General features: G+C 39.2%; 1 protein-coding gene across 2 annotated transcripts; it reads left to right on the top strand.

The window, feature by feature from the left end:
- Positions 1-1,594: 1,594 nt before the first annotated feature.
- LOC142151363 (volume-regulated anion channel subunit LRRC8D-like) lies at positions 1,595-8,947 on the top strand. Of its 2 annotated transcripts, none has more exons than XM_075206918.1 (2): positions 1,595-1,847; positions 6,324-8,947. In XM_075206918.1, the coding sequence occupies exon 2, from the start codon at positions 6,326-6,328 to the stop codon at positions 8,660-8,662; it is 2,337 nt and encodes a 778-aa protein (XP_075063019.1). In that variant the 5' UTR covers positions 1,595-1,847; positions 6,324-6,325; the 3' UTR covers positions 8,663-8,947. The 2 variants fall into 2 exon arrangements, with proteins under 2 accessions (XP_075063019.1, XP_075063018.1); XM_075206917.1 differs by having other exon boundaries at positions 1,595-1,813.
- The last annotated feature ends 7,528 nt before the right edge of the window (positions 8,948-16,475 follow it).

The raw sequence follows: 16,475 nt of genomic DNA on the forward strand, positions 1-16,475 counted from the left end.
AGCACCCGGAGGAAACCCACAGCAGGATCATTTTGAAATGGAGTATACAAGGACAAACACCGCTTACGACACCCTACGTCCTTCGAAGTAAAAAGGGACATGCGTTGGGCGGACACCACTGTGAACTTCTCGAAGTAGGTGATTACCTCAGGATACTTATGATTCATACTCTGGTATCGATTTAAATAAAACCATGCGCACCACTTACCCCTGCTCGGGGACATGTCTAAGTCCAAAGCTATATAAGCACAGGAATAAACTTCTCTCATAACAAACCATTATTAAAGATAATTTTCAATTGTTGTGAAAGATTATATATAAAAGTTACCAAATTAATTTATTTTTTGGTTTTTTGTTCTTGAGAGGTTTTTCTTTTATCTGTCTATATTTCCAAATTGTATTCTAAAGTGTATGGAATGTTTTTTTGGAGCCACCTTAATAATGCTTCTCTATTTTAAAATGTTATCTGTCTATTGAATAGTTTTTCACATGCTTGATTGCTTTTCATTTTTTTGGTGGCTTGTGTGTGTATCTCTTATCTGTTTATATTTTGAAATTGTTTTGATAATTTCTTTTGGTAAGCTGCTTATGTCTGTTGTAACTCCACCCCTTAAACATTGTTTTTTGCAAGGTATGTATGGTATTATGTTTTATTATGGCATAATACCTATTTTAGAGGTGGGCTGAAAGTACATGAAATACATGAAAGTCATTTGTCCCGGGTGCACTACAAACTCTTTTAAAATACATTAGTAATAATTTACAAAATGGATATTAATAAACATATAAAATTAAAGAAAAAGTTCTGTGCATTAGATGCATTATTGTGTTCTGATGAATTAATATTATATACCTATATAATGTAAATCCTAATAATGTGGTATGTACCTAACAACGGTTCTGCACAGTACACTCAACGATATTTTTTGTTTGTTTTAAAAATAAACTAATCGCATCTCAACACTAGGGGGTAAATGTATTAAGCTCCGGGTTCTTCAACACCCGCGAGTTCGGCGTTTTCTGCGTTTAAATTTAAAGCGGCGCTGCCTTGTAAAGGTGTTGAAGAACCCGGAGCTTAATACATTTACCACTAGGTAACTCAACGGAACGGATCTATTTGAATACGGAAATTTCATTGAGTACTCTAAAGTTAGTAGTCCGTGTTGACCTCACTGCTTGGTATCGGTGGTTCGATGCATCTCCATATGTAGCTTTTTACGTTGCGTGAGCGATTTGCAACCCGATTCATCGTGGTTCGTATTTGGAGATCTGTTGCTTGATGAATCTGCGTATGTGGCTTGCATTTATATGTGTATATTACATTACGCAAATTACCCACACAATGCGTCCGCTAATGAATGAGGCTCTTCATGTACATGCTTCCATTTTTTTTTAGGTTTTAATGTTTGGAATTGAGACATCCTTTGCGTAACTCTTAAACTATCAATTCCATCACTATTCCATTCCGGCTAGAGTCTAAAGCTAATAAACGATAATCCTTTAATAATATGGAAGATCTGTACACAGCATTTGATAGGCTGCATGTGATTGACACAGGTTTAAACCTACCAAAAGCTTTCTTGGGTGAGGTCACCAAACAGATGTAGTTGCAGTGAGGAACACGTGCGAAGTGGCCAGAGTGGAAAAATCCGAGAGAACTATTTGCCTTGGGGTAACAAGTTGGGGGCACGCACTTTTGACTGTTCTGGAAAGAAAGGACAGATTACACAAGACGCACGTTGGGGCTTGCCTTGGCTTGAGAAAGACAGACATCTGCTCCTGCTTCCTGGTTTAAAAATGCTCACCCGTAGAGGTAAGGATAGTGAGTTCAGCAACACTCGCACAAGGTAAGGAAGCTTGCAGGACTATGAGAGTTATAATGGGATGCATAGACCTTTGCCCCACCTGTAAAAATGGGTAGGAACATCCACTGTTTGAACCAGCAAATGGACATAGGGAACAAACTGGGACTATGCAGATAAGTACCACCTTTATGTATAGATAGAGATTTACCAGGATAAGGTATAACAAATATACACCTGTATGAAAAGAAAAGAAACATAGCACTATTAAGTGATGTAGATTATGAGAATATTATATATAGTAAAGGCATCGAGCTGGCACCAAAGACTGTTTAAGAATGTTTCAGCTTGGAACGAAGAACCACTGAAGTTTTGTTACTGTATTTGGTACATCTGCCACCTGTTGGCAGCTGAGCACAAATATATACTGCAGAACAAATATTAAAGCCAGTAATTGAGGATGGGGGTGAAAGATAAACTAAAGATGTAAGTCAGTAAAATAGTGTATGGATGATAGAGAGCTGGTTGTGGGATGATGGAGACCATTGAATTATGACAATGGGAACACCTGTGTGATCTTATGGAAATTACGTAAATCCGTTTGCTGTAATAACTTTTATTTGTTATCTATCTGTACGTTATTTTAAAAAAAGGATTATGATATCCTACAAAGGGACATGTTGATTACTCAAAGGTAATCATATTTTACACAAGTGACTCAATATACACAAGTCCCCAAACATCTGTTATATGTTAATTTGAATAATATAATTACCATGAAGGCAACTGTATAATATTTAGAATACAATATAAATTAACATAATACATAACATAACATAACAACATAATACATAAGCTGACTTTCAGAGAGAAGACTTTTAAGAAGAAATATTAAAGGGTCATTTTAATAAAATGGAACTATGCACAGAGGTTTTACCAGGTACATCGACACTAGTAATTAAAACACGCGTTGTAACTAATAATTTGGGCAATAAAAAAGCAGAGTATTTATAAATGATAACTTGCTTAAAGAACACTTCATGAACAATGATTTGTGTTTTTCCCAACTGGTAAAAAGCGGAGGTCCTATGTCAGGAGCTGTAATAGTTCAGGAGATGCTGCCACTGATGTTGTTAGCAACAAGCTGATTGGACATTAGTTGGCAGAGGGGAAAAATTTGCTGCAGACTTAACCATCAGAAATTGTTGTGCACTATGTTATCCTTTTGTTTTTTCATGGTGCTTTACTGGTATGTAAAGCTGTTGATGAGGATACTATTCCCTCCCAAGGTTTAACTCTGTTTGCTTGTTCAAATCTCAGTTCTATCGGCCATTATATTTCTATATGGTACACTTTCAAAATAACTATATTTAATGCCCCCTTCTCCATAAATATGTACACCCCACTTACATCTCTTCTTCAGAATTAACCATTTTATATTAAATGTTCCTATTCCCCTCCCTCAGCGTAGTTATTTCTCCTTTTCCTCGGGTAATGAGCCCAGTTACCCATTCTCCAAAATTGTCCCTCTTTCTTCATGTTTTCCTCAATTTCTCTATCTTCTCAATGCCTTTACTTACCCCCTTTTTCCATCTCCACAACCTGTAATTCCTTTGTCAGAATATACTTCATTAATCAGTCACTACCTCGTTTTGAAACCGAACCATTAATTACAGAGCTTGCTTTTTTATAATTATAATTATATGCGTTGCAAAAGCACAAAACTTATATTGCTATAAAGAAGTTTAGATTGTATTTTGGCCATTTTTTTAGCTAATTCTGTATCTGTACCCTGAACTTCTATACAGTCTTCTCAGTTCAGTCTCTCCCACCTTATGTGTCTCTATAATGCCTACATGATGAAATTTGTGAGCCCTATAAGCACCAGAGGTACTTTGTACATTATTATTATTATTTTAATGTATTCTTCAAGTCTACCTAGAGCAGCAAAACAGTGGGTGACAACCTAGGAACCTTCACCAGAGACCCACATATTCCTAGTTCCTAACATTCTAACTAAATATTTTCATTATGTTCAATTACTTTCTTTTTTTTATTGATGACTGTGAAAAGGAAAGTTGATAAAACAACTTTTTAGCATATAAATAAAACTGCAAATAAATTAAAACGGAACACTTATGCGTCTGTAGCCGACATAAAAAAAAACCATTTACATGCTTTTGTCACCAATGAGCTGCCTGCTGAATAGATACCTAGGTAATGCAGGCACCACCAACCACTAAAAAATTTTTTGGGACATTTACACCCTGAATATACTCAACCTAATACTGTAACAGGGAGGACCCATCAAATTCTCCTCTTTGTGAGGGTCTATCGGTAAAAAAAGTATAAATGAAAACATTAAAATACTATAATAAAGTACTGTACTAAAGTAAAATAATACATTAAACATTTTAAAATTGATGTCCACTGTTCTCATCCAATTCCCTCAGTGAAGACACCAATAGCACCAGAAATTACCCCTTGTCGTCTCCTGTTTACCCACTCTTTGCCCTGTCTATACCTATTGCCGCCGGTAGGGTTGTGTACCCAGGTGCTTTATATCCATGTGCTGCCACAGGAAGCCAAAACTACTTAGAGAGATGCATCTATTACTGGATGCTATATCAGAATGTGAGTAACATTCCTATAATTAGCATTTAGTCACTGGAACTACCTGAGTATTATTATTATCATCACCATTTATTTATATAGCGCCACTAATTCCGCAGCGCTGTACAGAGAACTCACTCACATCAGTCCCTGCCCCATTGGGGCTTAAAGTCTAAATTCCCTAACACAGACAGAGACACAGACTAGGGTCAATTTGTTAGCAGCCAATTAACCTACCAGTATGGTTTTTTTTGGAGTGTGGGAGGGAACCGGAGCACCCGGAGGAAACCCACGCAAACACGGGGAGAACATACAAACTCCTGACAGATAAGGCCATGGTCGGGAATCGAACTCATGACCCTAGTGCTGTAAGGCAGAAGTGCTAACCACTTTTTGGAATATATCTATGAAGCTTCAACGATTGTATGGAAGTATTTGTTCCTATCATGGAAAGCTCAATAGTGTGAACACATTATAAATATCTGTAACTAGTATTAATGTGACTTAAACTACAAGTTTAAGTCAGTTTACAAGTTATCTTTCATCATATTCCAAATGAAATATAAAATAATCCAATTAAACAAATAACATACAGAAACTGTACTCCCCCATGTCTTTATTTTGATCCATCATTCACAATTTTATATTGTTGCAAAAAGTATGTGAACCCCAAGTATACTAAGCTTTCATATAGAGCTATTTGAGTGAGATGTTGATATCCAGGGGGTAAATGTATCAATATGCGGGTTCTTCAACACCCGCGTGTTCAGCCTCTTCCGCAATTAAATTTCAAGCGGCGCTGCATTGTAAAGGGAAGTTAACCCTTTACAATGCAGCGCCGCTTGAAATTTAATCGCGGAAGAGGCTGAACACGCGGGTGTTGAAGAACCCGCACATTGATACATTTACCCCCAGGTGTGAGTTTGAGAGTCCATTCCTTAGAAAACAACACAAACTTTGGTTGTCTACATCAAATTTGCCTCATCACAACACAGGTTCCTTGAAGGATCTCAGATATTTAGCTATTGTTGCTCTTGAAGCTGGAAAAGGTTACAGAACCATTAATGAAGACTAACATCCAAGAAACACTATTGCTTCCAGTAGCAGTTGTCCAAGAAATATCCCTCCAAGAGCAAGTGGTACAATACACCAATTGTACTCTGTGTTTGTGTACTTTGTTTATTCAAATTCTCATTATTTATTATTAAAACTTATTCTGGCCAAAAGTGCAGATGTGACCAGCAGATTTTGTCTTTTTTGACTGTAGACTGCAGTACGTAGCCCCATTATCTTTAATCATGCTGGAGGGAAAACCTTGTTCCCTAATAACCAATTGGCATGTGTTTTTTAGTTACAGAATGGAAGTGGCTGTTGTTGAGTGGGCCATATGACCAAAGCATGCAAGGCCACACTTAAAGGAAGATGAGGGGGTAAATGTATCAAGCTGAGAGTTTTCCGACGGGTTTGAAAAGTGAAGATGTTGCCTATAGCAACCAATCAGATTCTAGCTATCATTTTGTAGAATGTACTAAATAAATAATAGCTAAAATCTGATTGGTTTTTTAAACCCACCAGAAAACTCTCAGCTTGATACATTTACCCCCAGGTCTCAGTTTAGGTAAAATTCTTATCATTATCCTGTTGTATACTGTAGCGACATCATTTGCAGCATTCATTTACAATCAGGACTATGATAACAATACAGAAACATACAGTGAAACAAAAGGTAAGACGGCCTAAAGGGGAAATAATACAATCTATTCTGAGGGGATCACACATTTTATTTCAAGAAATATTTTTATTATTTTGCTTATATTTTGTTTAACAAATTTGCCTACAGCCACTGTCCACTAATTATCCTCAGTCTTCCTTATATTCAATCCTGACAAGTCTCGTTTCTAATTTTAGGTATGATCACAGTGAGCGAGGCCACCTCCCTGGCCGACTCCCAGTCCCATTTCAAGGCTGTGAAACCTTGGTGGGATGTTCTCATGGATTATCTCCTTATCATTATGATCATGGTATCCTTCTTCTCTGCAACACTCCTACTCACCATGGATAAAGTTGTCTGCATGCCAAAGACTAAGAAGCCTCTCAAAAGTACAAGTGGTTTAGATGGAGCTGCCATGACCACTTCACCTGTATCAAAAGAAATTGGTCACTTGACCAACTTAGACTACCAGCAGTACACATATGTAAATGTTGTTTGTTACCACAAAGTAGTACCTTGGCAGTCTAAATATTTCCCCTACTTGGCTCTTATCAACACTTTGCTGTTGCTGGTCAGCAGTAACTTCTGGTTTAAGTACCCCAAAACATCTTCCAAGGTTGAGCTTTTTCTTTCCATCTTGGCCAAATGCTTCGAATCACCATGGACCACTAGAGCCCTTGAGGAAACTAGTGACCAACCTCCTCTAGAGTATAACCGCCAAAAGTCCAGCTCTTCCCGTTCCATAGACTACTCTCCAAGAACACCGCTGCTAAATGAAACGCCGTTTCCTTCTATACTGCTCCCAGTCTCTGCGATCTTGGATAAAAAGGAGAAAGAGCAGGCTAAGGCTTTGTTTGAGAAAATACGCCATTTCCGGGCCCATGCTGAGGACTCTGATGTTGTATACAGAGTTTACGTTGGGCAGACAGTTTTTAAAGTGGTTAAAGTAGTGCTAGTTCTTGGGTACACATTCAGCTTGGTAGGATCATTCAGCTTTCATCATTCTTGCAAACCTTCCATACAGAATCTCATGGGCTATTCTGTGTTCACCTGCACACACAACTTGGCATTCATACTTGAAAAACTTTTGCTGACATACATTTTGCTTCTTTGCCTGTATGCCTTCTTCTCTGCTTATGCCTTGTTTTGGCTATTTAGAAGTTCACTCAAAGTGTACTCCTTTGAAAAGAACAGTGATGGTACTGGATTTGGAGACGTACCTGATGTCAAGAATGACTTTGCCTTTATGTTACACATGGTAGACCGCTATGACACATTGTACTCGAGAAGATTGTCAGTGTTTCTTTCAGCTATGAGTGAAGGGAGACTAAGAGAGCTAGCACTCAATTCTGAGTGGTCAACAGAGAAACTGAGAGACCTGGTCAGCAAGGACACAAAAGGGCGCCTTGAGCTGCAACTATCAATGTTCCCAGCAATACCAAAGGCTGCTTATGAACTGACTGAGGTTCAAGTTCTCAAGCTGGACTTGATCTCATCTGCAAAATTTGTAGGAGCGGTGTCCCAATTCAAGTCTCTTTCTGAGCTCCACATCAGTCACTGCTCAGTCAAAATGGACCCTGATGCTTACCATTTTTTTCAAATGCGGTTGAAAGTCCTTGATATTAGATTCACAGACTTGGAGGAACTTCCATCTTGGATGTATTGTCTAAAGAACCTAAGTGAACTGCATCTTTCTGGCAACCTCAATTGCTCCAACAACAAGTCAATTCGTTTACAGTCCCTACGTGGCCTAACCAGCCTCAGATCTCTTTCTCTGACGAGTAACTTGTCCTGTGTACCATCAGCTGTGCTTGAAGTGGCTGGACAGCTGACCACGCTGAACATACAGAATGGAGACACTAAGCTTGGTTCACTAAGCCAGTTGAAAAAAATGAACCGCTTGCTGGTGCTTAAACTCTGCCACTGCAAGATATCAAAAATCCCTGGCGTTTTACCTGGCTTAACGAGTTTGGCGTGTATTGATTTGACCTCAAACGTTCTGCAGACTGTTGATGAACTGGGAACTCTTCAGCGCCTCCGAAGTCTGAGCATCTTAAGACTGTGCTATAATACTATCTGCTGCCTTCCACCATCTATTGAGCTTTTGCGTAATCTAGAAGAGCTGTCCATTTCTCACAATAAACTGGAGACATTGCCAGTTTCTATTTTCAACCTTGTTAGGCTAAGAAACTTAGATATTGGCTACAATAGTATTGGATTTATCCCTCCAGAAGTTGGTCACTTAACGCGTCTGGAGATGTTGGTAATTACTGCTAACCAGATATCTTTCCTGCCACATGAGCTGTTCCGCTGCACTAGGCTAAAGTTCCTTCATGCGGGTTCCAACAATCTTTCCAGCATAGCACCCGAGGTTGGACAACTGCCTCTACTGTCTAGCTTGGAGCTCATGGGCAACAATCTGACTACCTTGCCTGAGGAGATTGGCAACTGTTTACAGCTGAAGAAAGAGGGACTTGAAGTGGATGGACATGTGCTGGGGAATTTACCACTGGAATTAAGGAGAAAATACTTGTAAATGATTTATCACAAATTAAAGGGTTAAGTACTGTTTGTTACGGTCAGTGACATCTTTTATTGGGTAATGAGTGTTAGTCCACATTGGTGAAATTATATTGCTACAATAGTAGGTTTGTAGAAACATAAAAGTAAATCACATAGATAATACATTTTTCTTAAAAAGGGTCCATGGGTAATTTATAAATTCCAAACAGAAACCTGCAGCATTCTGAAGGGACTGTATACACCCATAATACTACATTACATTGAACAGGGAATGCTGTTTTCCTGCGGAAACACTTCAAATGAGAAAGCACTGCAAGCAGGCGAAAGAGAATCCGTTTCTAAAAGACTCGTGCAGGCCAGATCTACCAACAGATATGGAGCCCTGCATCTCGAGGCCAAAAAGTGGGTCCTTCTGTTTTTGTTAGGGTCCATTAGTCTGTTTTTTCTTTATAGTGCTCAAGTGACACTTTGCTTGGCAAACCTATTTTTTTAATGCCAGTCCACCTGTGCCTGCTCTAATCTCTAAGGAGTTTAGATGTTTAGATGTGGGCAGTATTTTTTCTATTCCAGGGTATGATTTAAAGATCGTTCCCTGTTAGTATCCAGGGTCTATACATCTGTTTGTAGATAGGAACTGTAAATTGCGCACTGCTGGAGACATACCCAAACCCCATACCCTAAGCTTTTGTACGCTGTTCTAGCAGCGTAACCAATGCTGGAAATGCAGAAGTGTATTTATCATATACCTACACACATAGTAATACAGTGCAGCTAAGAAGTGGCTGTCAGATGAGACGAGGCTCCTGTGTGAATGGGGAAGTCTTATAAAGACGAGGCAGATATTAGACTGAATTATTCATATACATAAACAGCAGTGAAACACTGAGGTAGAGTAGTCGCTAGGACCCAGCACTCCCAAACTGGTTCAGCAACGCTGATCATCCACACAGGGTATAAGACATCTGGGGGTAAATGTATCAAGCTGAGAGTTTCTGGTGGGTTTGAAAAGTGCAGATGTTATAGCAACCAATCAGATTCTAGCTATCATTTTGTAGAATGCACTAAATAAATGATAGCAGGAATCTGATTGGTTGCTATAGGCTACATCTCCACTTTTCAAATATGCCAGAAACTCGCATTCACGCACCCTGCAGCGTCTTGTGTAGTAGAGCACACCAACCTGCCCCCAATATTAAAAGCACATGTATCTTGAGATCCGTGCCTTGATGAATTCGGGTGTTTGCAAACCCTAATTACGTGCATGTAATAGTGAACGCAGGTTGCGTTCATAATACGTGCATTGATGAATCAGGCCCTTCATGTACAGCTTGGTTTGCAGTACCCAGAGCACAGTCCTGTGTGAGGGTAAGAAGGTTAATTCTGGAATCTCCAATACGGCGCCTTGTCCAATGTAGTAGTTTAAGGGCAGATAAAGAACCAACATGTGGCTGCTGTGGACCCTTTAACAATCACTATTACCACAGAGAAGGCTACAGGGTTTACTGTTATCCCAACAAAGGGTCTGATTCATGTCCGAACGCAACTTGCGCGTAAGCTGCGTGTTTAAAAACAGCACAGAACTTGTGTGTAGTTTTGACCGTATTCAAATCCAAGTGTATCTTAAGATACGCTTAAATATGAGTCTGGGTGGAAGTACACTCTGCCTAAACAGACTTGTTGTACGTGTACACTGCCAGTACCAGCAGTCTTAGACATCACTGGCCTGCCTCCAACACTCAGCAGTTCACTGATTGCTGGCCTTCCCAATAAGAATCCTTAACAGAACCTAGCTGGGCTCAGCCTGAGGCTAGAGATGACATAACACCACTCTCGCGTGCTATCACTAACCTCCAGTACTACTAATACATGCAGGGAATGACCAATCAACCAGCCACTATAAGAACCTGCTCAATATACTCCTCACCGCCCGAGTATCAATTGTGTCCAACCTTGATACTCCCATTCCAGGACTATACTTGGAAGTAAAGCAGCTCTTTGTGTTCTTCAACTCCTGTGAACTCCTAGGGTGTATTTATTAAACTCTGGGTTTGAAAAAGTGGAGATGTTGCCTATAGCAATCAATCAGATTCTTGCTGACATTTTGTAGAATGTACTAAATAAATGATAACTAGAATCTGATTGGTTGCTATAGGCAACATCTCCACTTTTAAATCCCGCAGTTTAGTAAATATACTCCCTAGTCTCCCTGACAGTCTTCCTAGCTGCTAATTACTCTGCAGCCTTCATGGATATAGAAGGGGATTCGCATCAGAGATCTGACTGCTAATTACAGAACCAGGTGAATCAGTATGATTTATTGCCGTCTTTCACTGCCGGAACTGTATGGTGTCTGTTTCATATTTTGGGTGATGAACTGATTACATCAAAGTCTGAATATTGGTCAACTCCCTACTTAGTTGTTTGGACTGCTTTCACTCTTTTTCAAAAAGGAATATTTGTAAAAGTCGATGGTTGTACTATCAAAATGTAGATGTAAGATCTTGGAATGAACAAACCCTGGAATAAGTATTACCTGAATAAATTTTGTGGCTTAAACCTTACCTAACCTATATGCACCTGAAGTGGCAGATTTGTATAACGAACCCTGGTGCTCTCTTTCATTCTGAAATGTTAAATCTCGATCCCGATCACCTTTTATGTACATTCAGACATTTCATTGTGAATTAACTTGTGTCCATGTGGGTTTATGTATTTTGTATGAGTGTTGCCGTTTTGAATGCAACAAAATGTGTGATACTTTGAGTATATACATAGAGGTGTGTTCTAGTACTACTATTCAGTTTGGCAACATTTGTCATGTTTTTATGATACAATGTTAATCTGTATCTCACCCTTACTGTTTATAATTACACTTTTATGTGTTGTTATTATTTTTATAAAACTTTTACAGAATGTTTAGCATTTTCAGTGTTGATTACCATTCTTAGCGATAGTGTGGTTCTAGCAAATAATTTTGATAGTGACACATCATCATCATCATCATCACCATTTATTTATATAACGCCACTAATTCCGCAGCGCTGTACAGAGAACTCACTCACATCATATATATTGTTATTCCCTCAATCGCCTCTATATTTTGCGTTCTCCTCTTTTCTAGTAAAATTAGTGTGATGATAAATTCTTTTGTGTCAAAAAAGACAAAAGTGCTATAGGAGTGATACCTTTTATAGGCTAACAAAAAAAAATGATTATATATTATTATTGCAAATATAATAATTTTCTTTGGTTAGCCAATAAAGGTATCACTCCTATAATACTTTTGTATTTTTGACACAAAAGTATTTACCATCACATAGATTTTTCTGGCTAACACGGTACTACTTTAATAATAGTAAAAAAATCTTTTTTTGCTACACATTCGAATAAGGTTAGGATATATTCTAAGAAATGGTGAAATAAAACCAAACACGTTCAAGTTAACAGCTACAAACAAACTTTATTCTAATTTCTAATTTCTCTTTAGAATGACTGACAGTTGCAGTAGCTAATTACAGAATTAACAAAACAAAAAAGACCTTGTTTCAAGACAATAATATTTCCAGTAGAGGTGTCTGAGGTTTGTCCAGGGCTGTCCACAGCCAGGAATTTGCCGGGAGAGAACCCACTGCTCTATACAAGTTGGAGAATGTATCCTAGAGATCTGAAATTCAATATTCTAAAATTGATCCCAACAAGTTGGATGTTAGAACTTTGCTTGATACAAATGACACCACTTTTCCTCTACCAGTTTGACAGGAGTCACACATCATTAATCTGTACTATTGGGTGACCTTGGTGCTTAAACTGTCTTACCCTGAGATGTCTTACTTTCCTCCTCAAGAGAATGTCACTGGCACTTGCAGCCCTGTCCTAATATAATTACATGAGTGGACAGATAACTGCTCCTGACAATGTCAGCTCATTAATTTCCTGAAATACTCTATTGTTGTTAGCATTCCGATGATCATATCAGTTTAGAGCACACAGATATTCATACAAGTGAATTTACTGTGCACAAAGCCTGTCAGCAACTCCCATAACTTCCAGAATCCAATTCAAGCTAAACCCTCTCCCCTTCAAAGCCCTCACCAACAGCTCCTCCTTATACAGTACATCTCTGACCTCGTCACAAGACACTTTCCAGCTAAGACTAGGTACACACTACAGAAAACTTCTCCCAATGCGATATAGTTAATGATTTTACCAACGACTGAAAAAAGTAAAAATCCCAATCAGCATATCAATCCATGTGTACACACGAACATGTTTTACACGACTTACCTTCAGATCTGTCATAACCATCGGCTGAAAAGATCATGACTCTGCACACTCCATAGAGATCTATGGACACCATTGGTCGTGAGTGCTTACACACTGCAGAATTGGAAAGACATCATTCCATCATTGAACAACAGTTTAACTCCGGTTAAAAATCAAATGAAACAATACAATGTGCTTTGGAACGACAATCGTTCTTCGTTGCAGAGTACACACTAATGTGATATCGGGCCGAACGGTCGTTTATTGTTTGATTGGCCCGATAACCGGCTGAAATACCTGAAGTTTGCACCCAGCCTTACAATTGCCTCTGCTCTAAGCCTCGCCTCTTCTCTCATTACCAGATCACACTCTTGACTTCAAGACTTCAGCTGGCTGCTCCCCAAATATGTAACTCCCTACCCAGCCTGACCAGACTCCCCCCCCCCCCCCAACCTTTACTGTTTCTAGATTGTAAGCTCTCATGAGCAGGGTTCCCTCTATCATCTGTCTGATGTATGCACCTTATCTGTCAACCTTGTATGATTTAGTTTTGTTTTTGTGTACTGTTTGAGTTGCCTTACTAATAAGTGATGATGGTGTACAATAGAGCTGATAACAGTGTTTGAACCTAAGTAAAAATAAGAAAATAAATTGAGTATATAATATCTGTGAGCAACAGGAATATTGGCTAATACAATTCACAGCTTTATGGGTCTTTACCTATTTTGACCAAATACATTTTACGAAAATTAGGCCATAATAATCTATTTCTACCACACACAACCCTGTTCTGAACTGGGAATTGGGGCATATCTGTGCATCACATACCTGCAAGCGAGAGGTTATTAATTCTCTGCAATATATAACTGTCAAGTATTGGTTATCGCTGTGCAAATTATGTTGGGCAATGAGAGTTAGAATCAGTACAATATGGGCCTGATTCATCTTCAAACGGAATGAGAATGCAACTTGTATGCACGTATTCCACTGCAAGCGGATCTCAAGATACAGTTCCATTTGAATCTGGGTATAACTAGGCTCTGGCTATACGTTCCATCAGAGAGCATGAAACAAAAGATTTCATAAAATTAATGTACAGCTCTTAATATTATAATCATTAATAAAAAAAAATATATGTTTTACCCACATGAAATACATACATCAGGATGTTCTTAATGCATACTGTACATAAAATGCATTTTTATATTTTCTCTTATTTGCAAACAAATGTTCTTGCATGCATATGTGTAGTCATCACTATCAGTCGGTGCTTACAAGTGCCCTGTAGCTGGTGCACATGACACGGCTATAAAACACATACCTAAGAGAAGGTCTGAGCTTGAATCGGCCGCATGTGCATATACAATGGCCCTCGACAAGCCCTTACTGTACATTGCCTACGTTAGTCCACCCCATCCCTCCTCCGTTCCGCCTTTCAAGTTATAGGCAGTCGGCATTTCATGCGAATGTGTTCATCTGCATCTGCTCTGAGCCGAGCCTCTTCTCTCATTACCATATCTCACTCTCAACTTCAACTGTGCTGCTCCCCAAATACGTAACTCCATACCCAGCCTGACCAGACTACCTCCAACCTTTACTGTTTCTAGATCGTAAGCTATGGTATTCTTTAATGTTACTATGTGGCTTTTGTATTGTGCACTTCTCCCTAAGTGAGTCTAATCCTCCCAGGTATGAAATCAGAAGTCAAGGAGAGTACCAGGGATTTATGTCATCTTCGGATATTAAACTTATTTGTTCCTTGTGCTCCAGATCTATTGTGGAAACCCTTTAGTTTCAAAATGTAGAGCTGCAACCAGCAGGGGGATGGGAGCAGAAACATGGGGGTGTGCTGTATCAGGACTGTTCTCTAATCCTCGATCTATAAGAAACAAGACTGCTACAATTGTTGACCATATTGAATCATTAGATCTAGCATGCGTTATGGAGACATAGCTAGACAAAAACACAGCCCCTATTTGGAAACTGACATCAAAACCAAATGATCAGCAATTTACTGCGCAAGACATGAGCACAGCCAAGGTGGAGCGGTAAGCTGCTTTACAAATACATCAAACGTAGGGCCCACTCAGTGAGAATAACTTGCTCATTTCAGTGTATTGGTACGTGGAGTGCTACAGGCTGAGTTTCAGAGTCCTTCAAATCTACCACCTCCCTGATTATAGGAAGACATTTCTGAAAGAATTTGCAAACATTGTTGCTGGTCTAGTCCTGCAGCATCATACATGGCTTACCTTGAGGGATTGCAATGCATGGGTTGATGATAAACTTACATCTAGGTCAAAATCTTCTCTGCACAATTAATGCTTTGGACCTCACACTAGTTATTCCCTCCGCAATGCATAAAAGTGCTCACACACTTGGGGTATATTTACTAAACTGTAGGGTCTGAAAAAGTGGAGATGTTGCCTATATCAACCAATCAGACTCTAGTTATCATTTACTTAGTATATTCAACAAAATTACAATTAGAATCTGATTGGTTGCTATAGGCAACATCTCCACTTTTTCAAACCCACAGTTTAGTAAATATACCCCCTGGTCTCTAACCAGCCTCAGAGAAATACTGACCACCAACTATAGTAACTGGAGGTTGGCTCTACCATAGCCAAAACTCTCTACATTAGAAACCAGAGCCGGTATAAGAGGACCCAGGAACCGATCAAGAGAATTGAAGGCAGGACTGGCTGGGGATTACTGTTCCCACTGTATAACTAGAGTAAAGGTTGTAAGGATCATGAAGTATTCTTTTTTAATTTCATCGTACTGTTGGCGTTTTTATCAATGTGTGCCCGCCGATATCTGGGTTGATGCCTTAGCTTCTGACAGTAAGAGTGTGAGACAAGAGATATGTTTCCCAAGACTAGCCAGGGATTATGGTTCCAGAAGGACCATCTGAAGGCCTCAACTGCTGATTTGGAGAAAACTATCATGGACAGCTTTCCTAAACCTTCCTTATCTACACTAACTACACTTTGGTGTGTGTCCACTCAAAGCAGGGTGATATTCATGCTTGATTGCTGCCAGCAAGGCAGTAAGACCGATTCCAGCTATTCAAGCTAAGTACTCGCAACTTGTGTTTAAAAATAATGGGCTATACCAGTGGATCCCAAACTTTCTCAGTTCGAGGCACCCTTAGGGTCTCCATAATTTTTTCAAGGCACCCCTAAGCCAAAATAATTACCAAGTAGTCCCCCGATTTGCTTACCCCTGGCCCTGGCACCCCTGTGATGTCACAAAGGCACCCCAGGGTGCCGTGGCACACAGTTTGGAAACCACTGGGCTATACAATGTTTGTAAGCTGTTTATTAATGTGTGAAAACCCCCCCAAAATATTCTTTAAAAAAATAAAAACAAGATTGGAACCTGAGTGAGTTCCGACTGTATTCAAATCCAAGCAGATCTGAATCTAGGTGTAAATACACTCTGCATAAACGTTACTTAACAGACAGAACCCAGTGCAGGATAAGCACATGCATAAGTACAAGTCCTGTTAGAACAATTTTTTTTTTTTACAAAGACTGTACATATAATATATACATTGG

Source organism: Mixophyes fleayi, chromosome 4 (assembly GCF_038048845.1).
Source record: "Mixophyes fleayi isolate aMixFle1 chromosome 4, aMixFle1.hap1, whole genome shotgun sequence".
Classification (NCBI taxonomy): Eukaryota; Metazoa; Chordata; class Amphibia; order Anura; family Limnodynastidae; genus Mixophyes; species Mixophyes fleayi.